At 37.3% G+C, this 18,811-nt stretch overlaps 2 protein-coding genes across 7 annotated transcripts in view; one reads left to right on the top strand and one right to left on the bottom strand.

Moving 5' to 3' along the window:
• thada (THADA armadillo repeat containing) overlaps window positions 1–8,723 on the bottom strand; it is a 108,968-nt gene extending 100,245 nt beyond the window's left edge. For 3 of the 5 annotated variants that reach the window (XM_082154402.1, XM_082154403.1, XM_082154404.1), the window contains exons 1-15: window positions 8,626–8,723; window positions 8,305–8,391; window positions 8,103–8,209; window positions 7,883–8,016; window positions 7,625–7,773; window positions 6,017–6,049; window positions 5,875–5,923; window positions 5,540–5,736; window positions 5,310–5,404; window positions 4,959–5,182; window positions 3,234–3,937; window positions 1,948–2,099; window positions 1,676–1,831; window positions 1,492–1,587; window positions 392–515 (exon numbers count right to left, since the gene is read on the bottom strand). In XM_082154402.1, the coding sequence (XP_082010528.1) occupies window positions 392–515; window positions 1,492–1,587; window positions 1,676–1,831; window positions 1,948–2,099; window positions 3,234–3,937; window positions 4,959–5,182; window positions 5,310–5,404; window positions 5,540–5,736; window positions 5,875–5,923; window positions 6,017–6,049; window positions 7,625–7,773; window positions 7,883–8,016; window positions 8,103–8,209; window positions 8,305–8,377 (2,293 nt within the window). In that variant the 5' untranslated portion in view covers window positions 8,378–8,391; window positions 8,626–8,723. Of the gene's footprint in view, window positions 1–391; window positions 516–1,491; window positions 1,588–1,675; window positions 1,832–1,947; window positions 2,100–3,233; window positions 3,938–4,958; window positions 5,183–5,309; window positions 5,405–5,539; window positions 5,737–5,874; window positions 5,924–6,016; window positions 6,050–7,624; window positions 7,774–7,875; window positions 8,017–8,102; window positions 8,210–8,304; window positions 8,392–8,625 lie in introns of those variants that run through there. The other 2 variants (XM_082154405.1, XM_082154406.1) reach the window with 2 other exon arrangements.
• A 200-nt stretch (window positions 8,724–8,923) lies between these two features.
• plekhh2 (pleckstrin homology domain containing, family H (with MyTH4 domain) member 2) overlaps window positions 8,924–18,811 on the top strand; it is a 42,529-nt gene continuing 32,641 nt past the window's right edge. For both annotated transcript variants that reach the window (XM_082153117.1, XM_082153116.1), the window contains exons 1-2: window positions 8,924–9,081; window positions 11,447–11,584. In XM_082153117.1, the coding sequence (XP_082009243.1) occupies window positions 11,465–11,584 (120 nt within the window). In that variant the 5' untranslated portion in view covers window positions 8,924–9,081; window positions 11,447–11,464. The remainder of the gene's footprint in view (window positions 9,082–11,446; window positions 11,585–18,811) is intronic.

The following is an 18,811-nucleotide window of genomic DNA, read 5'->3' as shown; positions in this document are numbered from 1 at the left end:
TTTTTTTAAGCAGGCTATGCACACTAGAAGATCTAACAGCTGGATTTGCAGAAATTTGCAAGGTTTGTGGCATTAAATGTTTATTAGATGTTAAAATTCTAATATAATACATATTTGCTGAATATACCATTTTTAGACAGAACTGTTAAAAACCAATGAAGTCGGAGAAAGGGTGCTTCCCTCTTTGTGCCGTTGCACAAAATAAAATAAAAAACGTATCGACTGATTCCAGTAAGTGAAACAATTACGAATATCGTTCATCAATATTACCCTTGGCTGTATCGGTCAACCACTAGAGTTGACATCCTTCTGAGTTAATTTGAAAAAATATATGAAAACTCATCATCAGGCTAGTGTTTAGCAGGTTTTACAAGGTAAGATTGGGTAATACCTGTGTTAAAGGTAAAATGTTCAGCGATCAGCAGCAGCAGGTGCAGAGCCATCAAACACCTGGAAAACGAGGCTCCTGGGTGAAGCACCTGGAATAGAGTCTCACAGAACCAGCGCAGGAACTCCTGATGATAAAAATAATAATAATAATATATCTTGGCTATAGGCTAAGATATGTCCAGTATTTCTGTTGTAATTATGACAAAGCTGCTTGTTTTCAACATTTTTTTTATTAACAGAAACTCGATATATTAAATGAATTAATTTAGATTCATTTTGGTTCCAAACATTTCAAGGACTGTATGTTGTTCAATAAAAACAATAGAGAGCTGCAATGATGTTGTTTTTTTGTAGGCCAACCTGGAAGTTAGCATCACCCTGGTTCCCTCGACAAAAAGCCAATTGAATTTTCAAATTACTGCAATTTTCAATTACTGATTACTGCAGAAAATAAGCTCCGTGGCCAATAAAAGTTTATGATTCTTACTCATTTTGTTCAAGATAATCAACTGTTATGAATTTTGAAGTCTAAAAACAATGGGTCTCATTCACCAAGCATTCGTACGCACAAATGTGTGTGTGAAATCTGCGTACGTTTTCACGGACAAATCATGATTCACCAAAAACGTTCATACTAAAATGTTTTCTAAATTTATGAAAAGATGTAGGAACAACTGAAACCACACATATGCAAAAAGCACATTCTCCGTGCAGCCTTATAATCATGTTAAGCAGTTAGATTTAATCTCTATGACTCATCTTAACTAACAGAACTCCAGCTAATGAGAGCAGAACATTTTTGTTCTGTTATCTTAATGTTTATTGCTTCATGTGCGTCTCCTGTATTCAACACATTACTCAATGGTCATGTAATCAGATGACTCTTATCTCTCTGTTCCTAATGTTCTTTGGCACTTCTTGATGTTTAGATAAGAAATTCTAAATTCACTCCTTTAGCTATATTTTCCAAGCTATTTTTTTGTTATTAGTTATCCACCATCTAATCAAGTTTCAAATGCAAAAATGCCTATTGAGTAAAATTATTTTACGTTTAGTTAAGTACTGTCTGTGGAGTTTATCATAATTGTATCACAGTTCTACCTGATACATGTTGAGGACTTGCTGATCTTTGTCGTTCTCATGCTGTTCCTGTCTCTTTTGCAGAAGCTGAGCACTCTCCTTCACCCTACACAAGAGCTGACAACACAAAACAGACATGAGCAAATCAGAACACACTTACAAGGTCCTCTGACCAATCAAAGCTTGAACTGACATTGGTTTCTACCTTCTTTAACAGACTGACAGTCTGCTGTCTGACACCTGGTGACTGACTGTTCAGATTAAAAGGCAAGAAGTGGCGGATCAGCTCCATTTCTTGTCTGGACAGTTTTTCCGTGCTACGATGGCTCTCACATAGCAAACCCAGAGCATCCATTCGCACCTGAAATGACATAAACAGCCACAATTTCCCTTTTGGTGTTCTAGTGCCACAGAAATGACACATGTCAGACATTAATTATTAAAGGTTCAGTAAAATGTAACGTGGTTCCAGTTAACCTGATCATGTTTGTGCACCAGAGCTTGTCGCATTAGTGGGAGAGACACCAAGCCACCCCACAGTTCTTCCTCATCAGACTTGAGAACCCCCTGAGATCGGGCAGCACGCAGACATGTCATTAGAGCCCCCAACGCACCTCTGCTACCAGCCCCTGAGGAACAAACATACTTGACACTTAAAGGCACACTATGTCATTTTTTCACCACTAGAGGCTGTTTATTCAAAACAAAGGTGTAGCTTGATGACGCCTTGATTTCGTGGAATCATGGGAGTTGTTGTCTTCACCTCTACAGCCGGTGGAGAATACGACGGGATTCGGGCAGAAACCATATTCATGGATGACCGGTAATGTATTAAAGATTTATTAACGTTACGAAAGCCGTTGGAGCGATTGCCAATGAGAGACAAGCACGGCACACTCTGTGCGTTCTCTCGGCGACTAATATATGAGACATATGATGCACACTGCAGTGAGCTAGAGCAATATTAGGCATGGCAAATACGGTACTCGCGGTAAATCAAGAAAACGAGATTTAAACAAAAAGACTAACTGTGTTGAGCTGTATCATAATGATTAGTTTTCTGTTGATGGATGTATCCAAACAGTTACTCAGCTGTCTAATAAAACACTTAATATATTAAAGCGTCTTTGTTGTTTCCATGGTTTCTACAAAATAAAACCGGATATCGAGGGTAACCCGGGTATGATGTCATTGATAGGCGACGCACGGATACGATCTGTGTCCTGGTTAAAACTGCGTATTTCTCTGGATTTAAATATTCTTAGAAACATCTGGGATAATGTAAGCACACAAATCAACAAAATATATAACTTGTTCTAGTGGTTTTTGGATATTTTGATCCAAAAATATTACATAGTGTGCCTTTAAATAAATAAATATATATATAAACAACATCAGGCCTATACAATATGCCTTTCTATAATTCAATATCACCATTTTCTAATGATTTCAAATACCCTAATTTTATACACATATAGGCAATTATGTGAATATTGCAATAAAAATTATGGTACTTTTTATTCAAATATGCTGTTTTTTCTTTCTTTCTGATTTAGCATTTTTTCAGGATTGATTTGAAACTGAAATCTTCAGTAACATTATAAATGTTTTTACGATCACTTTTTGCTTTTTGTCAATTTGATGCATCACTGCTGAAAAAAAACATCGTACTGAGTCCAAACTTACGGTAGTATCCCCAGGTGTACATATAAATTATATACACATATCTGTATATATTACACTGCACGTTAAAAGTCGCTTACCCTCAGTGCAAGACGGCATCTCCTGTAGGGCCTGTACCATGTGGCTAAGGCTGGAGGGGTTGCAGCGTAGCAGTTTGGGCAGGAAGTAGTCTAGTATATAAGTGGTTTGATCCAATCGTGCTGTACACAGTACCTGCAGCAGAGGTGTCACCCAAACCTCGTGCCATCCATCTATCCACGCATGCCCATCCCTAAATCGGGCACATAGCTGGGCCTTATGACTGACAAACAACTTCTCCAGAAGGTCGCTGGCGTACGGTGCCAGCGTCTGATCCCCCATCAGACCCAGCAGCCTGGATGGAAGTCCACCATCAAGCTCGAGTAGATACTCCGCACCCAAGTGCTCCACCAGGCAGGCCAGTGTGCCGTACTTCCCTTTCATATGCCACTCCAGTGCTAGAAGGTCCCGGGTGAGCTGGCTGACGTAAGGGTCGCTGGTGGGATCGGACTTGTGATCACTGCAATGTTGGTGGATCTTGAGAAGGTTCTGGAACAGGGTGCGCGTCTGGTGGCGGACCCCATCCAGCGGGTGCTCCCAGTGGGCATAGATGTGGTGGTGAAGGCGTGCGATTAGAGGAGAGCCTCCGACCAGAGACGAGCGAAGGAGAGGGGGACACATGTCGACCTGAACGCAGTCAACCGCTGCTCCGCTCCAGAGAGTCAAAACCCGAGCCACTACCATCACTGTACTGGACTCCTTCACTCTGAGAGAGATTTATGTTAGAGAGCAGATTAAATGGAAATCAAGGCTGATCAACTTTAACTAGCTACTTTAACCAAATTAACTAAGAACAGTTTTACAATGTGAAATAGGGTGAATTCAGAGATGCAACTTCTCTGAGAGAAACAATTGTATTATTACTCTTACATTTTGCTTTCTGTCAACTGAAATGCTGTAATTAATTGTGTTCTTTTTTTCTTTTCTTTTTTATAACCAATTTTACCAATAAGAAATGTGAAAAGAAAAGAATGCATTTCTAATTTCTTCTTATTTAACAAAATAGGTTTTTTTTTAGTTTTTGGTTTATATTGTGTTGCATCTTTATATTGTGTTGCATTTTTTTTTTTTTTTTTTGATGATGAATATACACTACTATTTAAAAGTTTGATGAATTAAACTGATCAAAAGTGACAGTAAGAAAGACATATCATGTTAAACAAAAACTATATATTTCAAATAGATGCTGTTCTTCTGTACTTTCTATTTATCTAAGAATTTTGGACATTTTTTTAATGGATTTCCACAAAAATATTAAGCAGCAAATACTGTTTTCAAAATTGATGATAATAATAATAATAAATGTTTCTTGAGCAGTAAATCAGCACATCAGAATGATTTCTGAAGGATCATGTGACTGAAGACTGGAGTAATGATGCTGAAAATTCAGCTTTTCCATCACTGAAATAAATTACATTTTCAATATATTAAAATAGAAAACAATTATTTAAAATTGTAATAGTATTTAACAATAGTCAAATAAATCCATCCTTGGTGAGCATAAAAGAGTTTATTTTTAATTTTTTATTTATTTTTATCTAACAGATTCCAACCTTTAGAATGGTAACGTCCACAAAATTGAATGCAAAGAAAAAAAGTCTTATCTTCCGGTTAATACATAAACAAAAAAAATACACAAACAAATCCCTGGTTCAGATAAAATAGTCAATTGTTAAAATATGTTTTTTAACCATATCCTTGGTGAATGTATTTGGCATCTTCAATACCTTGTATCTAGAGACAGGAGCACTTCAGGTATGAGCAGCAGCAGTTTCTCTGTCTGTGGACCGTGAGTCTTTCCTCTCCAGCTGAGCATAGCCAGAGCTCCATGACTCAGATACAGAGCCACAGCTGCAGGTCTGCTGCTGTCATACAGACCTGCACAGCTCAGCCTCAACCACTGGGGGACGGTGTCGCCTGCATCCACTGAACACTGCAGGAGACCAGCAACCTACAAACACATTTCACACACAGCCAGGAATGGGTTCAAATGCAGCTCAAGTTGAGATAAGTTATTCAAACTGAATAATGATAGTACAAAATACAATGCTAGAAGGGAAGAAGGAACCCTCACTTACTATAACTGGTACATCGTCTCCATTCCCCATAATAGATCTAATGAACAAAACAACAGCCATCCCAGCAGTGCTCTGGACCGTCTGAAGAAACTCCTCTGGATGGGGCAAAAAAAGGCAAGAACTTAAATATAATACAAAAATAAATACAATATGCAACAATTTTTTTTTTTAAATACAAACAAAACCTCATTGTCAATTGCATATGAAGAATACACTGGTTTTAACAATACCATCAGTTAAGATACATGTATAGCAGTTGAGTAGTCCACAGAGAACTTGATGCAGATCAGATTGGTCACTTGAAGCTGAAAGCATTGCAGAACTAATGGGATCCTGAGATCTCTGAACCACCAGCATTGAGGCCTTCACCACTGCCAGACAGGACTGCATCAGCTGAGCCTGGGCTACATGACGACCCGCCAGACCCCTGAAAAACATATCAAATGTAAATATACAACAATAAACCATGTTACAGACAATTTTCAAGGATTCTGAATAATAGGAACAAGATGTCAACATTTTCATCCATACAGCACATTATTCAATACACAAGTGAACAGTTTACCTGTTCTGCTCCACATAATAATTCAAAGTCCTTTGGAAGAACTGGAGGACTATGAGAGAGAAAAAAAATCAGTGGCTGTATTTGCAAAACAGAGCTGAGAAAGCCAAAGGTATGCCATTAAATTATTAACTTGTTTTCAAACCTTCTGTTAGCAAGCGATGAACACATTTCTCACCTGTAAATCAAGAAGAACTATTTAAAATTATATTACACCCATTAACGCTACCTATGAAAAGTTTGAGGTCTTATAGATTTTAAGTCTCTTATGGTCACCAAGGTTGCATTTACTTGATCAAAAAAACAAACTAACATCAAAACAGTAATATTGTGTGACGTTATTACAAATTAAAATAATTTCTTTCTATTTTTATAAAAAAGTAATTTATTGCTGTAATCGCAAATTTGACTTTTCAGCATTACTCCAGTCTTCAGTGTCATAAGTACCATGTCTGCTTATCAATCTGTCATCCCTGAACAAACAATATGCAATGCAATAAATACAAAAGTGGGGGAAAAATAATTAGTTATGATTTACCAGTCAAATGTGTAACTAAGTCAAGATGATTTCCCTTAAATGACAAAAAAAAAACAGGATTTCCAGAATATATTCATCCCAGAATATATTTAACGACCTTAAGTTATTTTTTTCCCCTACATTAGCCCATAGTGTATCTAACAGCCCGATTTCATGAAAGTGCATGTCTATAGCACAAATAAAATTTCTTGTGCCATTTATACACCAAAAAATAGTTTTTGCGTGCATTTTATACACACTTTATGGCGTGTAATACGCACGCACACCCTTATTCCTAGCCAAGGGGTTTACAGTGCATATCATATGCACGCAAAAATCATTTTTGGTGTATAAATGGCACGAGAAATTAAATTCATGCTATAGATACGCACTTTCATGAGATTGTGTTGGTATCTAACCATCCAAGAGCACATTCGGCGTTAAGAGCTAGAAAGACCACCAAAACTGGCAACTCCGCTGTGAGTCGCTGGCAGTGGCATGCACAGCTTTTGTTTCAATCGGACTGAATTCATTCCAGTTGATGAATCTGAATCTGAATGTGAATGTAGTTTACACATGAATGCTAAACATGTGATCGGGTTGATGTGCGTGTTTATATGTTACAAGCTTCAAATTAGAATTCATTTTTTGACATGCACACATTGCACAAATACACAAAGTTTCCCGCTGTTTGCGCTTACAACCATTCTCCTACATAGGTTCTTAATTTGTTTTTAACAGTAGACATAATAATTTGGACACAATGAATGAGCATATGAAACTGCCGTGCTGCTTCTATTTATCACGCAGTAAAAATATTGTCACCATCTGTGGATGAGAAACAAAGACTGGTGGGACGTTGTCCTGATTCACTTCATAGATGCTGAGTGAAAGGAGAATTTCAGAATGATGGAACACTCATTTATATGACACTTTATTCAACAGGAAGAAAAGCTCGTTCAGCGCGTCATACGTCGTCCTTTCAGTTTCCAATCAAGAGTTTACATGTTCTCTCGATCGGATTAGAAAAGTAATAAACCACCCCTTTCAATCTGATCAAAATTATTTGCAATTATTTGGGTTATGTTATAGCCCTACTTGTTTTTAAGAAATATCTGTATTGACTGCATGATCATATCACCGTATTATTTACCGCCATCCAAGCCACAAATTAAAGCTTGGGGAGCCGCAGGATGCTCTTGAGCCGCACAATGAGTAACACTGACTTAGACGTACCAATTTTAAAGCCATCCAGACAAGAAGTGATGCTATCTGTTAGGTGTGAGAATTGATCTGTGTTCATAGAGGAGAGAGAGGAAGACAGGCACTCAGACAGCCATCCAACCGTTTTCTCCTCCAGCCAATCTGGGCCACTACGTAGTGCACTGGTGGAAAAGAAAAAGAATATGCAATTATGTTAAATAAACTAAGTCATTAAAAAGAGTTGTTGATTTCAAGTCACATGAATGACAGTGAAATGTGGGTACTTTTAACCTTGCTACAGCTCTCTTAAGTGGGTTCTTAGCCGGCAGTGTGGTATACAGGAACGCTAGTGTGCTCAGGCAGGCATGCAGTAAAGGACCTGTAGAGGATTCATCCTCTCTCAACTGCTCCAACATGAAGCCTGCCTGCAGTCAACATGCAAACCAATGAATTAAAAGTGTTAAGCGATTACATTCAGTATACTTATATGATGAATGTGATGCAGACCGACCTTAGAGATGAGCTGGATCTGCTCAACCGGGTCAGGTGAAGATAAACTGTCCTTCAGCACCTGAGCAAGCTCTATTGATCTACTGTCCCCCTGCACAGATAAGGAATCTGGGAGAAAACATGAGATATAAAGAAATATTACAGGAAACTATAAGCATTTGCAACCACAACACAACCACTAAAGGTTGATATCTGTCACTCACCTGTCAGGCTCTTCAGCTTGACATCATCCAAAACTACAGCCTCCACTTTAGGTGTTTTTTTCTTCACAACCATGACTAACGTTAGTTCTGGGACATAAAAACAAATGCAGAATAGCATCATACATTTATCATTTAATTATTTAAAAAGCTAATACAACAACTGAAGAAGATCAACTTTAAACTACAGCGCTTAGTGTAACCTAGTGCTAGTCACTTTATTGTTTCCTGCAGACAATTATTAAACCGACGTTCTCCCACACCGTACACCCCATTTTACTGCACATTCAGAACACTTTAAGGCATGAACATATATTGCCATACCTTTGGAATAAAGCAGGTAACGTTACCGGTGAAAAAGTTCAATACTGCGTGTAAAAATCAGTAATTCCACAGGAACATAACATACACGTGTGACGCGTCAATTCCGGAGTCGCTATGAAAGACCGCCCAATCAAACATATGATTGGTCCAGACTCAACACTACAGATGTGTGATTGGTCCTCAGGAAAGTCAATCATTCATGACATCACCGTTCTCCAAAAAAACGTCCTAACCACACCTACAATGGTTTGATTGTGCGTGCTCGTAAAAAACACGCCCCTGAGCCCGCCCACTTCCACAGGACGATGCTGGAGTGAAAACTTTGAGCTAGAAAACGCTCGCTCTTTATATCATAATTAGGTCATTAGTGCAATAACAACTGGGACAACACGGAATAATATTTTTATTATGGTGTGAAACCAGAGCCATCTACAGCACTGTAACACTGAGTGTCGGGTAAGGATATAATCTTTAACTATTAACAAAAAGTATTAGTTTGTTTTTGTTTCTTGTTAAAGGTAATAGGAGGGAATAATTGCTTAAATATAAAGTTTATGTTGTTTGAAATATACCATTTGTTGATTTTATATGATTTAAATGTAGTTAATATTGTTCTTTTCTGTTAATTTTCATGAACACAACTCTAATTGTGTTGCATCGTTATTCTTTCAGCTGCAGTTAACTGGTATATATAGATAATTGTCGTGATGTACACATATACCTTTTTTATAGCACGATTTTAGTTTAAAATTTGTATGAAAATATACATTATACTCTATATACTGGTTTCTATACCATATTCGCCATTTAAAAAAATATATATATTGCCTTATTTCATTCATTTTCAATGGCCCACTAATCTTTGAAAGTACAAATATTCCACATAGTGCCTGAAATTAGGTCAGCTGTCCAATCAAAAGATTTAACCTGTAATTACATTTATGTGGAATCATTGCATATTTGCTCTGTATTAACTGTAGAGAACTGTAGAGAACCTTTAATGGAGCCAAAGGACCACTGTCCATCTTCTCCTGAGATGCAAATTCCTACCAAAATTCCCAGATCCTTGTATACATTTCTAGATCTACATTTAATGACTTTGTTATCCACTTTGGCTCACTTTCCCTAAATGTGTCTCTCAAGGAGGTTGTTCCACAGTAACATGTTGTTTTTATTCACATTGGTTGAGATTCAAACCCTCAGTCTTATTTACCACAGCTTAATTGAGCTCAACACATGTTTGCACTCCCTTTGTGCTCATGCCAATGCTGTAATGACAGCTTATTATAACTAGAGAAGTTGTAGTGTAATGTGTTCACTCACACTTTTCTGTTGTGCTTTACAACACCTGATTTACATCAGTTAACACATGTTTTTCATAATTAAACTTTTACGATGGAAAAGTGTGATGGTGCATCAGTGCTGGCTGGTTTGGTTTGTTTTTATAGTGGTGGTCAGTTTGCCCAGGGCTCTGCCTGGCCCTCGAACACTGCTGACGTTTTCACACAACCAATACAAACTGTCTTTGCTGTTTATTTCCAACAATTATTGAATTGAAAGTTTGTCTCTATTCCAGTTAATATTGGAATTGGGTCATATTCTGGTTGTGCATGCACCATATAAATGTTTTGATTGGGTATTAATAAGATTAATAAGGTTATTAATACGATTCCAGTATTTTAAATCCATAAAAGACAGCTAACATATGCCTGTATTAATCAGAATGTTGTGGCAAATAAACACCCTCTTCAGTATATTCACTGTTTATTTACATCATTGTGAATGCCCAAACAAACATAATTATGAGTTCTATGACACATAGGAAGTTGTGAAAAGTCAATCACGTTTTGAAGCGAGGTGGACACAGATCATTTTGTCTAAATGTTAATAAAACAAATTTTGCAATTCATGATGATGATTTTAATGTGCTTTCCATTTCCATTTCCATTTTCCATTTGCATTTCAGCATTTATTCACAGGTGAATCAACATGGTGGGTCAAAGTTAAAACTGCAAATTAACTAAATTTTCCTTATCAATCATGGGTGAATGAATCTCAACATTAATTTACAAGTATTTTGATAACCTATTTACAACCATCAAACATTGTTCCAATGTTGTTTTTTAATATTGAAACAACAACATAGCCTACAATTTTTTAACTATTTTGTTATTTTTTTTATGTTGAAGGTCAGTCACATGCCGTCTGGTTTTGTTGGGTCATTAAGTTATCTAAAGTCCATATTATTAGACACATTTTGGTACTTCATTTATTTTTTTACAGAAGTCCCTCTTGACATTTTTCATGTAGATAATGCATGTAGATAATTATGTGGAAACATGCCTAAGTTAAACTTGATTTTTACTGTTCTTTCTTGCATTTAAACATTTTGAAGCAAATTGATCACAGGTAAATCAACATCATGGATCAAGGTTAAATCACTGCTTATATTAGTTTCGATTTTGCATATGGAATCACTGTTGATATCGCAACATTGTTTCAACATCTTTTCAACAGGAGCGAATGAACGTTGTTGACCTGGTATTTTGTTAACCTTTTTACATTGAGCATTAAGCGTTATTTAAGTGGGGTTTTTTTTATGTTATTTTAACCACATTTCAATGTTGAAATGTTGCTGGTTGTTCAAAATGATGGTTCCTCTGTGCTCCTTAGAGAAAATATATACATATTTGTTTAGCTATACATCACCTGATTTATATTTGGACCTTTGTTCATTAGCTTAAGTTCTTGAGTGGTTTTCTACTGCAATGTTCTGTTTGTCCGTCTGCTTCAGTCTCATGCTGTGTATATAATATTGCAGGGCCTGAGGGGTGACGGCATGGCGGAGGGTGATGAATGCGCAGGCAGGGAGTGGAAAGACAAGTACATGGCCCTCGAGGCCCTGCTCTTCAAGTTCCGTGGGCAGATGAGAGTCATCCGAGAGCTCACGGCAGAAAAGGTCAGTCAAACGCACTATGTCTCGGTCCCTGAGTCCTTTCACTTGGACTGCTGTTTTACACTGGTGCTCTCGGATCTTTAAAAATCATTATATTAGACTGCATGCTGAGCAAGTAAAACCTACTTTACCCCTAGCCATCTTTTATTAAAATAATAACAGACGACGCATAAGATTTGTCTGCAACTGTCACCGCCCCACTAATTCCTGTCTGTATTAATATAGGAGAGATACTCAATAGTGTGAATTCTAGGAAAAGCAAAAAAAGCCACCTATTAAACTATTTGCTCATTTCCATGTTTGGTTTTTATTTCCATGAAAGTGTGTGCGTGTGTGTGTGTGTGTGTGTGTGTGTGTGTGTGTGTGTGTGTGTGTGTGTGTGTGTGTGTGTGTGTGTGTATTTGTGCCATGGCATATTTCTTTGGCCTATCTCGAGGGAGAGCAGATTAGAGGTTAATACAAACAGACGCCTGACCACAGGGCTCCAGACTGCTGCATTCTGGGATAGCAGAATCGTCTTTGAATTACAGACTCGAGATGTATTTGGGTGCTTTAAATGTCTTGCCTTTGGGGAGAGGTCAAGTTTAGGATTTTATATATTTATATTGTATTTTTTTTACATTACATTTCAACATTGAAGGTCAGTCACATGAAATCTGGTTTTGTTTGGCCCTTAAGTTTCCTAAAGTCGATCATGTCATTAGACACATTTTGGTTACTTCATTTCCGTGGACCAGTTCAAACTGTCTATTTCAGTGAATTGATTCATAGTCAGCTCTTCAGTCTTGCTCATCTTTAAAGTTTTGGCTCCCAAAGTTTATAAAGTCCAATAAAGTTTTAACTGCGCCATCTTTCAATAATGGCCTCTTGAAACCAGCATCGCAAAACAGTCTGAGTTAAAGGGGTGGTATAATGCCCTTTTCACAAGATGTAAAACAAGTCTTTGATGTCCCCAGAGTGTGTATGTGAAGTATAAGCTCAAAATGCCCCACAGATATTTGTATATAGCGTGTTAAAGTTGTCACTTTTGAGGGTGAGCAAAAACGCACCGTTTTTGTGTCTGTTCCTTTAAATGCAAATGAGCTGCTGCTTGTGTCCTTTTACCTCACACACATGCAGTGAAAATTTCAAAGACTTTTAGCCTTTTATGTTCAAACTGAAGTCAGAAAGATGGAGAGACTCAAGAAGAAGTGACAACATGTAGACAACATTTCTGAATGGTTAGTTGATGTATTTATGTAACTATATGTAGTTATCTTCTAGTCATTGATTAGCATATTCTGTCTTGATCATCTATGAATCGTGTTCCGGGGGCGTGTTTGTGTAAATGTTAGGGTTAGTGATGTCACTAACCTGGGAGGAATGTCTGTAGTCCCTACCAGCCATTTGTTGTAGGGCTAGTCCTTAAAAAGCAATTTCTTTAAAAGAAAATATCTCCCTTTGCTTTGAACTTTGAGCGTTGTAACTTTGCAGATGTTGTTTATGCTCAAACAGCAACATTACACACTAACTAAAGTTAAAAAAGTGAAATCATATTCAACCACCCCTTTAAACCAAATAAGTGTTACAGGAACAGAGTTGGTTCACCAATGTAAAAAATATATATATATATATTTTATATATCGACTGTGATTTATGTTTTCCATCTCAATAACTTGTGTAATGAAAAAAAAAGTAATGATTCCATCATTTAAGAATCTCATTGTAATGGTTTCTCATTCCTTCATCTATAGACGTGTTGTTGTTATCAGCTGGGTACCGTCTGGGCCCGCTTAAGTTTGCCATCTATTATTCCTCCCTTGCATAGCATGTGGATGCTTTTGCTTACTGCTGTAATTAAAAGCTGTCAATAGATGTTTACATAGGGCCTCTTTCCTAAAATGTCCTCTCACTGCAGATCCTGGATCAGCTGTGCTGTAATATACAGATAGCTGGTAAGATCAGTTTGAGGAAATGTCAAGAGATTAATCCTGTAGAACTAGACAAAGGAAGAGGATGAAGGGGAAGGAATAGGTCATAGGATATGGAAAGTAGGGAAGTAGGAAAGTGTGGGATAATAAACTAGTCGGCCAAAAACCAATCAAATAAGAAGGATTTTTTTTTTTTTTTTTTTTATATACTATATTTTAAGTAGTGGTGCTTAACATGGGCTGAATTAAGAGATGCAACTTTGTGGAGAGAATTTTCGCATGCTGTCATTGTGCTAGTTAATTCTCACACTAGCTGTGTTTCCATCCACCTATTTTAATGCTGGATGGAAACGCTAAAATGCGCATACAATCTAAAAAAGTTTTTTTCTGCTCAATTGGGGCGGATCAATTTTTGATCCGATAAGAACACATGGACATACGATAGAAACACATTTACCGAATAAATCCCTCGATGTGCAACAAAAGCTCACATGACTTTGCCTCAACAGTGGATGTGATTTGGTAATTAGACTAATCAGCGGACCAATCGTGTATAATGACCTCTCAGAAGTTTCTCACATGATTGCGTTCCCAAACACTTGGCATCCGAATGCAAGAGAACGTGACAGTGTTTATTGTCTTTCTTCTATGTGATCTGAGATGCAAGTCATTTATGATGATTAAAAAAGAGCCACTCACTTCCCCAATTGCATCAACTTCCATTTTTATTACAGATATTTAGCGCCAATTTTCCAGGTAGTGGCGATTTTGTTCTCTTGAACACATTTGATGGAAACGAATATTCCAATTTTCAAGTGTGCAAGTTCAATTTGCAACTTTGAATGGAAACATAACTATTAAAACCTACTACAAGAAGTTGTGTCTTTAAATGAAAGGCCTATTCATACCAAGGAGGATATCTATAAAGAGAACTATAATGGTGACTATATTATTGCTGACACAAACGGACAATATAGTTTTAGCTATTTGTTCAGTAAGCAGACTCTGTTGCTGTAATTAAACTTTTTAGATATAGTTCTTGGTGCGAACAGGCCATAACTTCTTTTTTAAAGCACAGCACTTTTGTGAAAAGTGACTGACAGTTTTATGCAAATGTATACAACAATTAAACAAAGTTAAAGGGATATTTCACTGCTGGAACTAGTTGACTCGAAACTGAAAAGACGCTGTTTTATCGTGAGATGAAAACATGCGGAACTAGCTCCTACTACTGGCTGTAGTCTCTAGCCTCTGGCCAAAAAAGCCTCCGATGACACAAAATGATGATTTTTGCGACATCAGAGGTTTTTTTCCAGACACACAATACAGAAATCTCTCATCTCAGGGGAACATAAGAAAGGGGAGCACGGTCATTCGAAAATGCTACCGGGTTTCTACTGATACAAAGCTTATGCTAATCTGGGAAGTATCCCTTTAATATTGAGTAACTTAAGTTTTAGACACAATATTGCCAGTTACTTTGTCTATTTTTGCTCCACCTACTAAAATATTTCTAATGAATCAAGTGCAGAACAGTTGCACGTCTCCGAGCAACACACAGTAGAGTTTTTTTTATTCCTAAATGAATCAGTGGTTTTGAACAATTGGTTAAGTGAATGATTCAATGACTTATTATTCAACCATAAGTGCTCTGCGAAGTGGACTTCACATAGTATTCTGTGTTTCTAGTGAGATTCCAATTCAAAGGGACTATCCTTCTTAGTTATCCCTCGTTAGTGGGTTGTCTCAAATTATTATGAATTTGTTGAATTTCTTTTATAGTTTTGCACATGCCTTGTAGGATAATGAAGAAGTATAAGAGTGAAAGGGAAAGAAAGGGAGTAAAATGGGAGGAGAGAGACATGCGAACAGAGTCCTTTAATCACTGAGACTCCCATGGGAGGAAATGCCTGGTTTCGTGCTATACAGGAAGTTAGCATCCTAAATACATACACAAACAAACTTGTATATGCTGATGCAAGTGTGGTTTGTTGGGAGAAATGTAGGTCATTTTCTCCCCTGCTTTGCATCCTGTTTTATAAAGTTTGAAATGAATCAACCAAACATGGACAGCAACTGCTCATCATGCAAAGAAACTCAAAACAGTAACAAACATTCGCAGTGAGCCATCCTCAAAGAATGTCACGAAGGATCACATGAAGAAAACTTCAGTGGCTGAACCATATCCTGCTTCTGAACTCATGCAAACCTTTCTTTTAAAACGTTATGCTAAAAATAAGGGCAGCTTTCAAGTGCAGTTAAATATGCATACTGTACTCACACAGAAAGCACACTGTGCGAAGTCTGAATCTGTTGTAGGTTAACGCTCCACTTCTCCTCGTGCCCAACACCCTCAGATTGATTCCACGTTTAGTTGAGCAGTGGCCAGAGAGTACAGACATTGTTGTTATTGACATGTTTCTAACTTGTTCCCTAGTGCTCTTAGTTCAGGCCAAATTCCAAGCTCAGAGCCCTCTCCTCGGACAGCACGCCAAATATGCATATTTTATACTATATCTGATTATATGTAAGTGTGAACTTGTGAATGATATGTATAATTGGTTACACTTTATAATAAAGTCCCATTCATTAACATTAGTTAAGGCATTAGATAACCTGAACTAACAATGATCATAAATACTGTATATTTCTTCAGTTTTTTTTTTCCGTTTGCCCTAATGCTCCGTTCCAAACAACTGGATTCTGATTTTTCCCACGTCCTAATTGTAAATAACACCTGGAATGCTGTTTGATGTCGGACATCTGACCTGTGAACTAGGGGCAAACTGATCAACCCAGACCTCAGTGAGACACGTCATTTGACGTCACTTCCAAGATAGCGGCAAGTCCTGCTTCCAACAAGCATTGCGTGGAGCTACCCTATGTCAAACTGTAACAATAAACATTACGGTTATATAATTATACCTTCAAATTTTGCTTTCGTTAGCAGGTTTCAATTTACTCTTTGTTTTTTTGTTTTTTTGTCATATAATTGAATCAAAAATGCTCTCGTGTCATTGCGACATCATGTGTTCAACAAGTGAAGGTGATGTGTGATTGACTGGAACACCAAATTGAATATTCCCAATTCCAACCTCTTCTTGAACGCGGCATTAAAGTCTGTATTTATTGTCCAGTTTTAAATGGAGACTACAAACACAAAGGTTTATCAGATTTTCCATTGCAGTGTTCTCTCCATATTTATGATTCTTTGCAAGAACTCTCTGCCTATAACCTTTCACTGGAAATTTTAAATAACTCACTCCTGCTAAACATTTACTCTTTGAAATCTATTCTTTTCAACTACATAGACAGACAAGTTTTATTGAAAAGCCCATTTTGTCATCAGTGAAGTACCCCTTTAATAGAATTATTACAAAATGTATAATTAAAATAATTTTTCTCTGTGAGAAGAAAATATATTATTCATCATTATTTATTTCAATGCTGATTTCAGCAATGGACTCTTCTTGAATAGAAATGTTAGCTTCTAGCACATTCCAAAGTGTATCCAGTATACAGTGTGCTGCTGTTCCCCCTGAGTGTGTAGGACACAGATGAGTGGAGTGTGGAGCAGAGGCCGGGTGACGCTCGGGAATTTGGAGCTGTTGTGCTGTGAGGGGTGTCATACAGACAGGCTTTGTGAGCTGGCCTGTAGAGGGAGGCTGGATGAGGGGTGCAGGGCGGGCCGGCCACAGAAGGCCGTGGATGGAATTCATGGAATGGAAGACTGACTGTAGCCAGGACCATATGGGTTGGAGAAGCTAGGTGGGATCGTAGTAGATTTAAGAAAACTATTTATTGAAATGTGGAGTTTACAGGTGCAAACTGATGAAAGCATCCATGGAAGTTTTTAGTTTGTTTTGGTATAATGCACTCCCATTATCAGTCGCCCATCATGTCAATACAATCAAATCATATTTTCTGTCAGAAAATAATCAGAACTAATAATACCCTTTTGTTCGGTGCCCTGCACAGGATATGAGGAAAAAAATATACAACAAGTGGTAGAATAATAACTTAACATTATTAAAGAAATAATTCACTTCAAAATCATTCACTCACCTCAAGTTGTTTCAAACCTGTATGAATTTATTTCTTCTGCTGAACACAAAAGAAGATATTTTGAAGAATGTCTGTAACCAGACAATTGATGGACCCCATTGACTTCCATAGTAGGAAAAAAATACTTTGGGTACGGTCAATGGAGTACATCAACTGTCTGGTTACAAACATTCTTCAAAATATCTTCTTTTGTGTTGACAGAATTGTCATTTTGAACTGAACTATTCCTTTAAGTTCATTTACGTAAACAACAGAAAGTCGTAATGTTTTATTCACGTTAACATGCAGTATTTGGCATACACTTTACTCCTGTAAACATGTGGTTCATTCAGTCAGCAGCTTTATCCACGTAACGTATTTTTTTCTGACATTCTGCTGTAATGAACTGATGACTACTTCACTGTTTTGGTTGTCATTTTGCTTTATTGGATATTTAATTTTTCGCTGGTTCCCTCATATGTCATACTCCAGGGTTCCCTTACACATGTATGCACATGCGCATTCCTCAAAAACGGTGCTGACTGTTGACATGTTAAATATAAATTAAAATGTATATATATTTAAATGACATGAAAGATATAGAATTCACTGAATTATTGTGCCCAGGAGCATGATCTATTTAAGTCCACATGTCATTTTAACAAGAAACTATGCTTCACCACAGCATCCAACGGATTTAAAGATGAGCTTTAGAAAAAAGCACATGTTAATTTGTACCATTAACCTGTGGCTCAACTGGACAGAATCTGACTGGTTTGTGCAGCTGTTCTCAGAACAGTCTGTAATTACTCTGCTATTTTTTATTTTCTATATCTGCTTCATTGGGCAGTGGTGGACCAGCTTGACCACAGATGAGGATGGGTGTATACACTATGTGTGTATGTGTGGTTGTTGTGGTATGAACATATCTGTAGTTAGTTACACATGTGTGTATGAATAGTCTGTGGGGATAGTGGCTTTGTGTGAGGATGATATAGATAATGAGTGTGTGTAGAGTGTGTGATGTATTTCTGACCATCAGTGTGTTTTGGGGACACACCCTTTGGTTTAGTCTAGGAATTGGCTCACTGAATAGCAGAAGACTTTAATGATGGAAAACTAACCAGAGTCTTCGTAAATCTTTTTAACTTCCATCAGTGAATAAGAGATTTATGTCATTCATCAAGCTCTGACTAATGCACCATTAACAAATCCAACAAAATGTGCTTTAACTTAAGTCCAAGAGAACTAGAGCAGAAAAGGTTTACATGAACAA

This window comes from Leuciscus leuciscus (genome assembly GCF_965113295.1).
Source record: "Leuciscus leuciscus genome assembly, chromosome: 22".
Lineage (NCBI taxonomy): Eukaryota > Metazoa > Chordata > Actinopteri > Cypriniformes > Leuciscidae > Leuciscus > Leuciscus leuciscus.
This window is presented reverse-complemented; position numbering and strand designations above follow the sequence as displayed.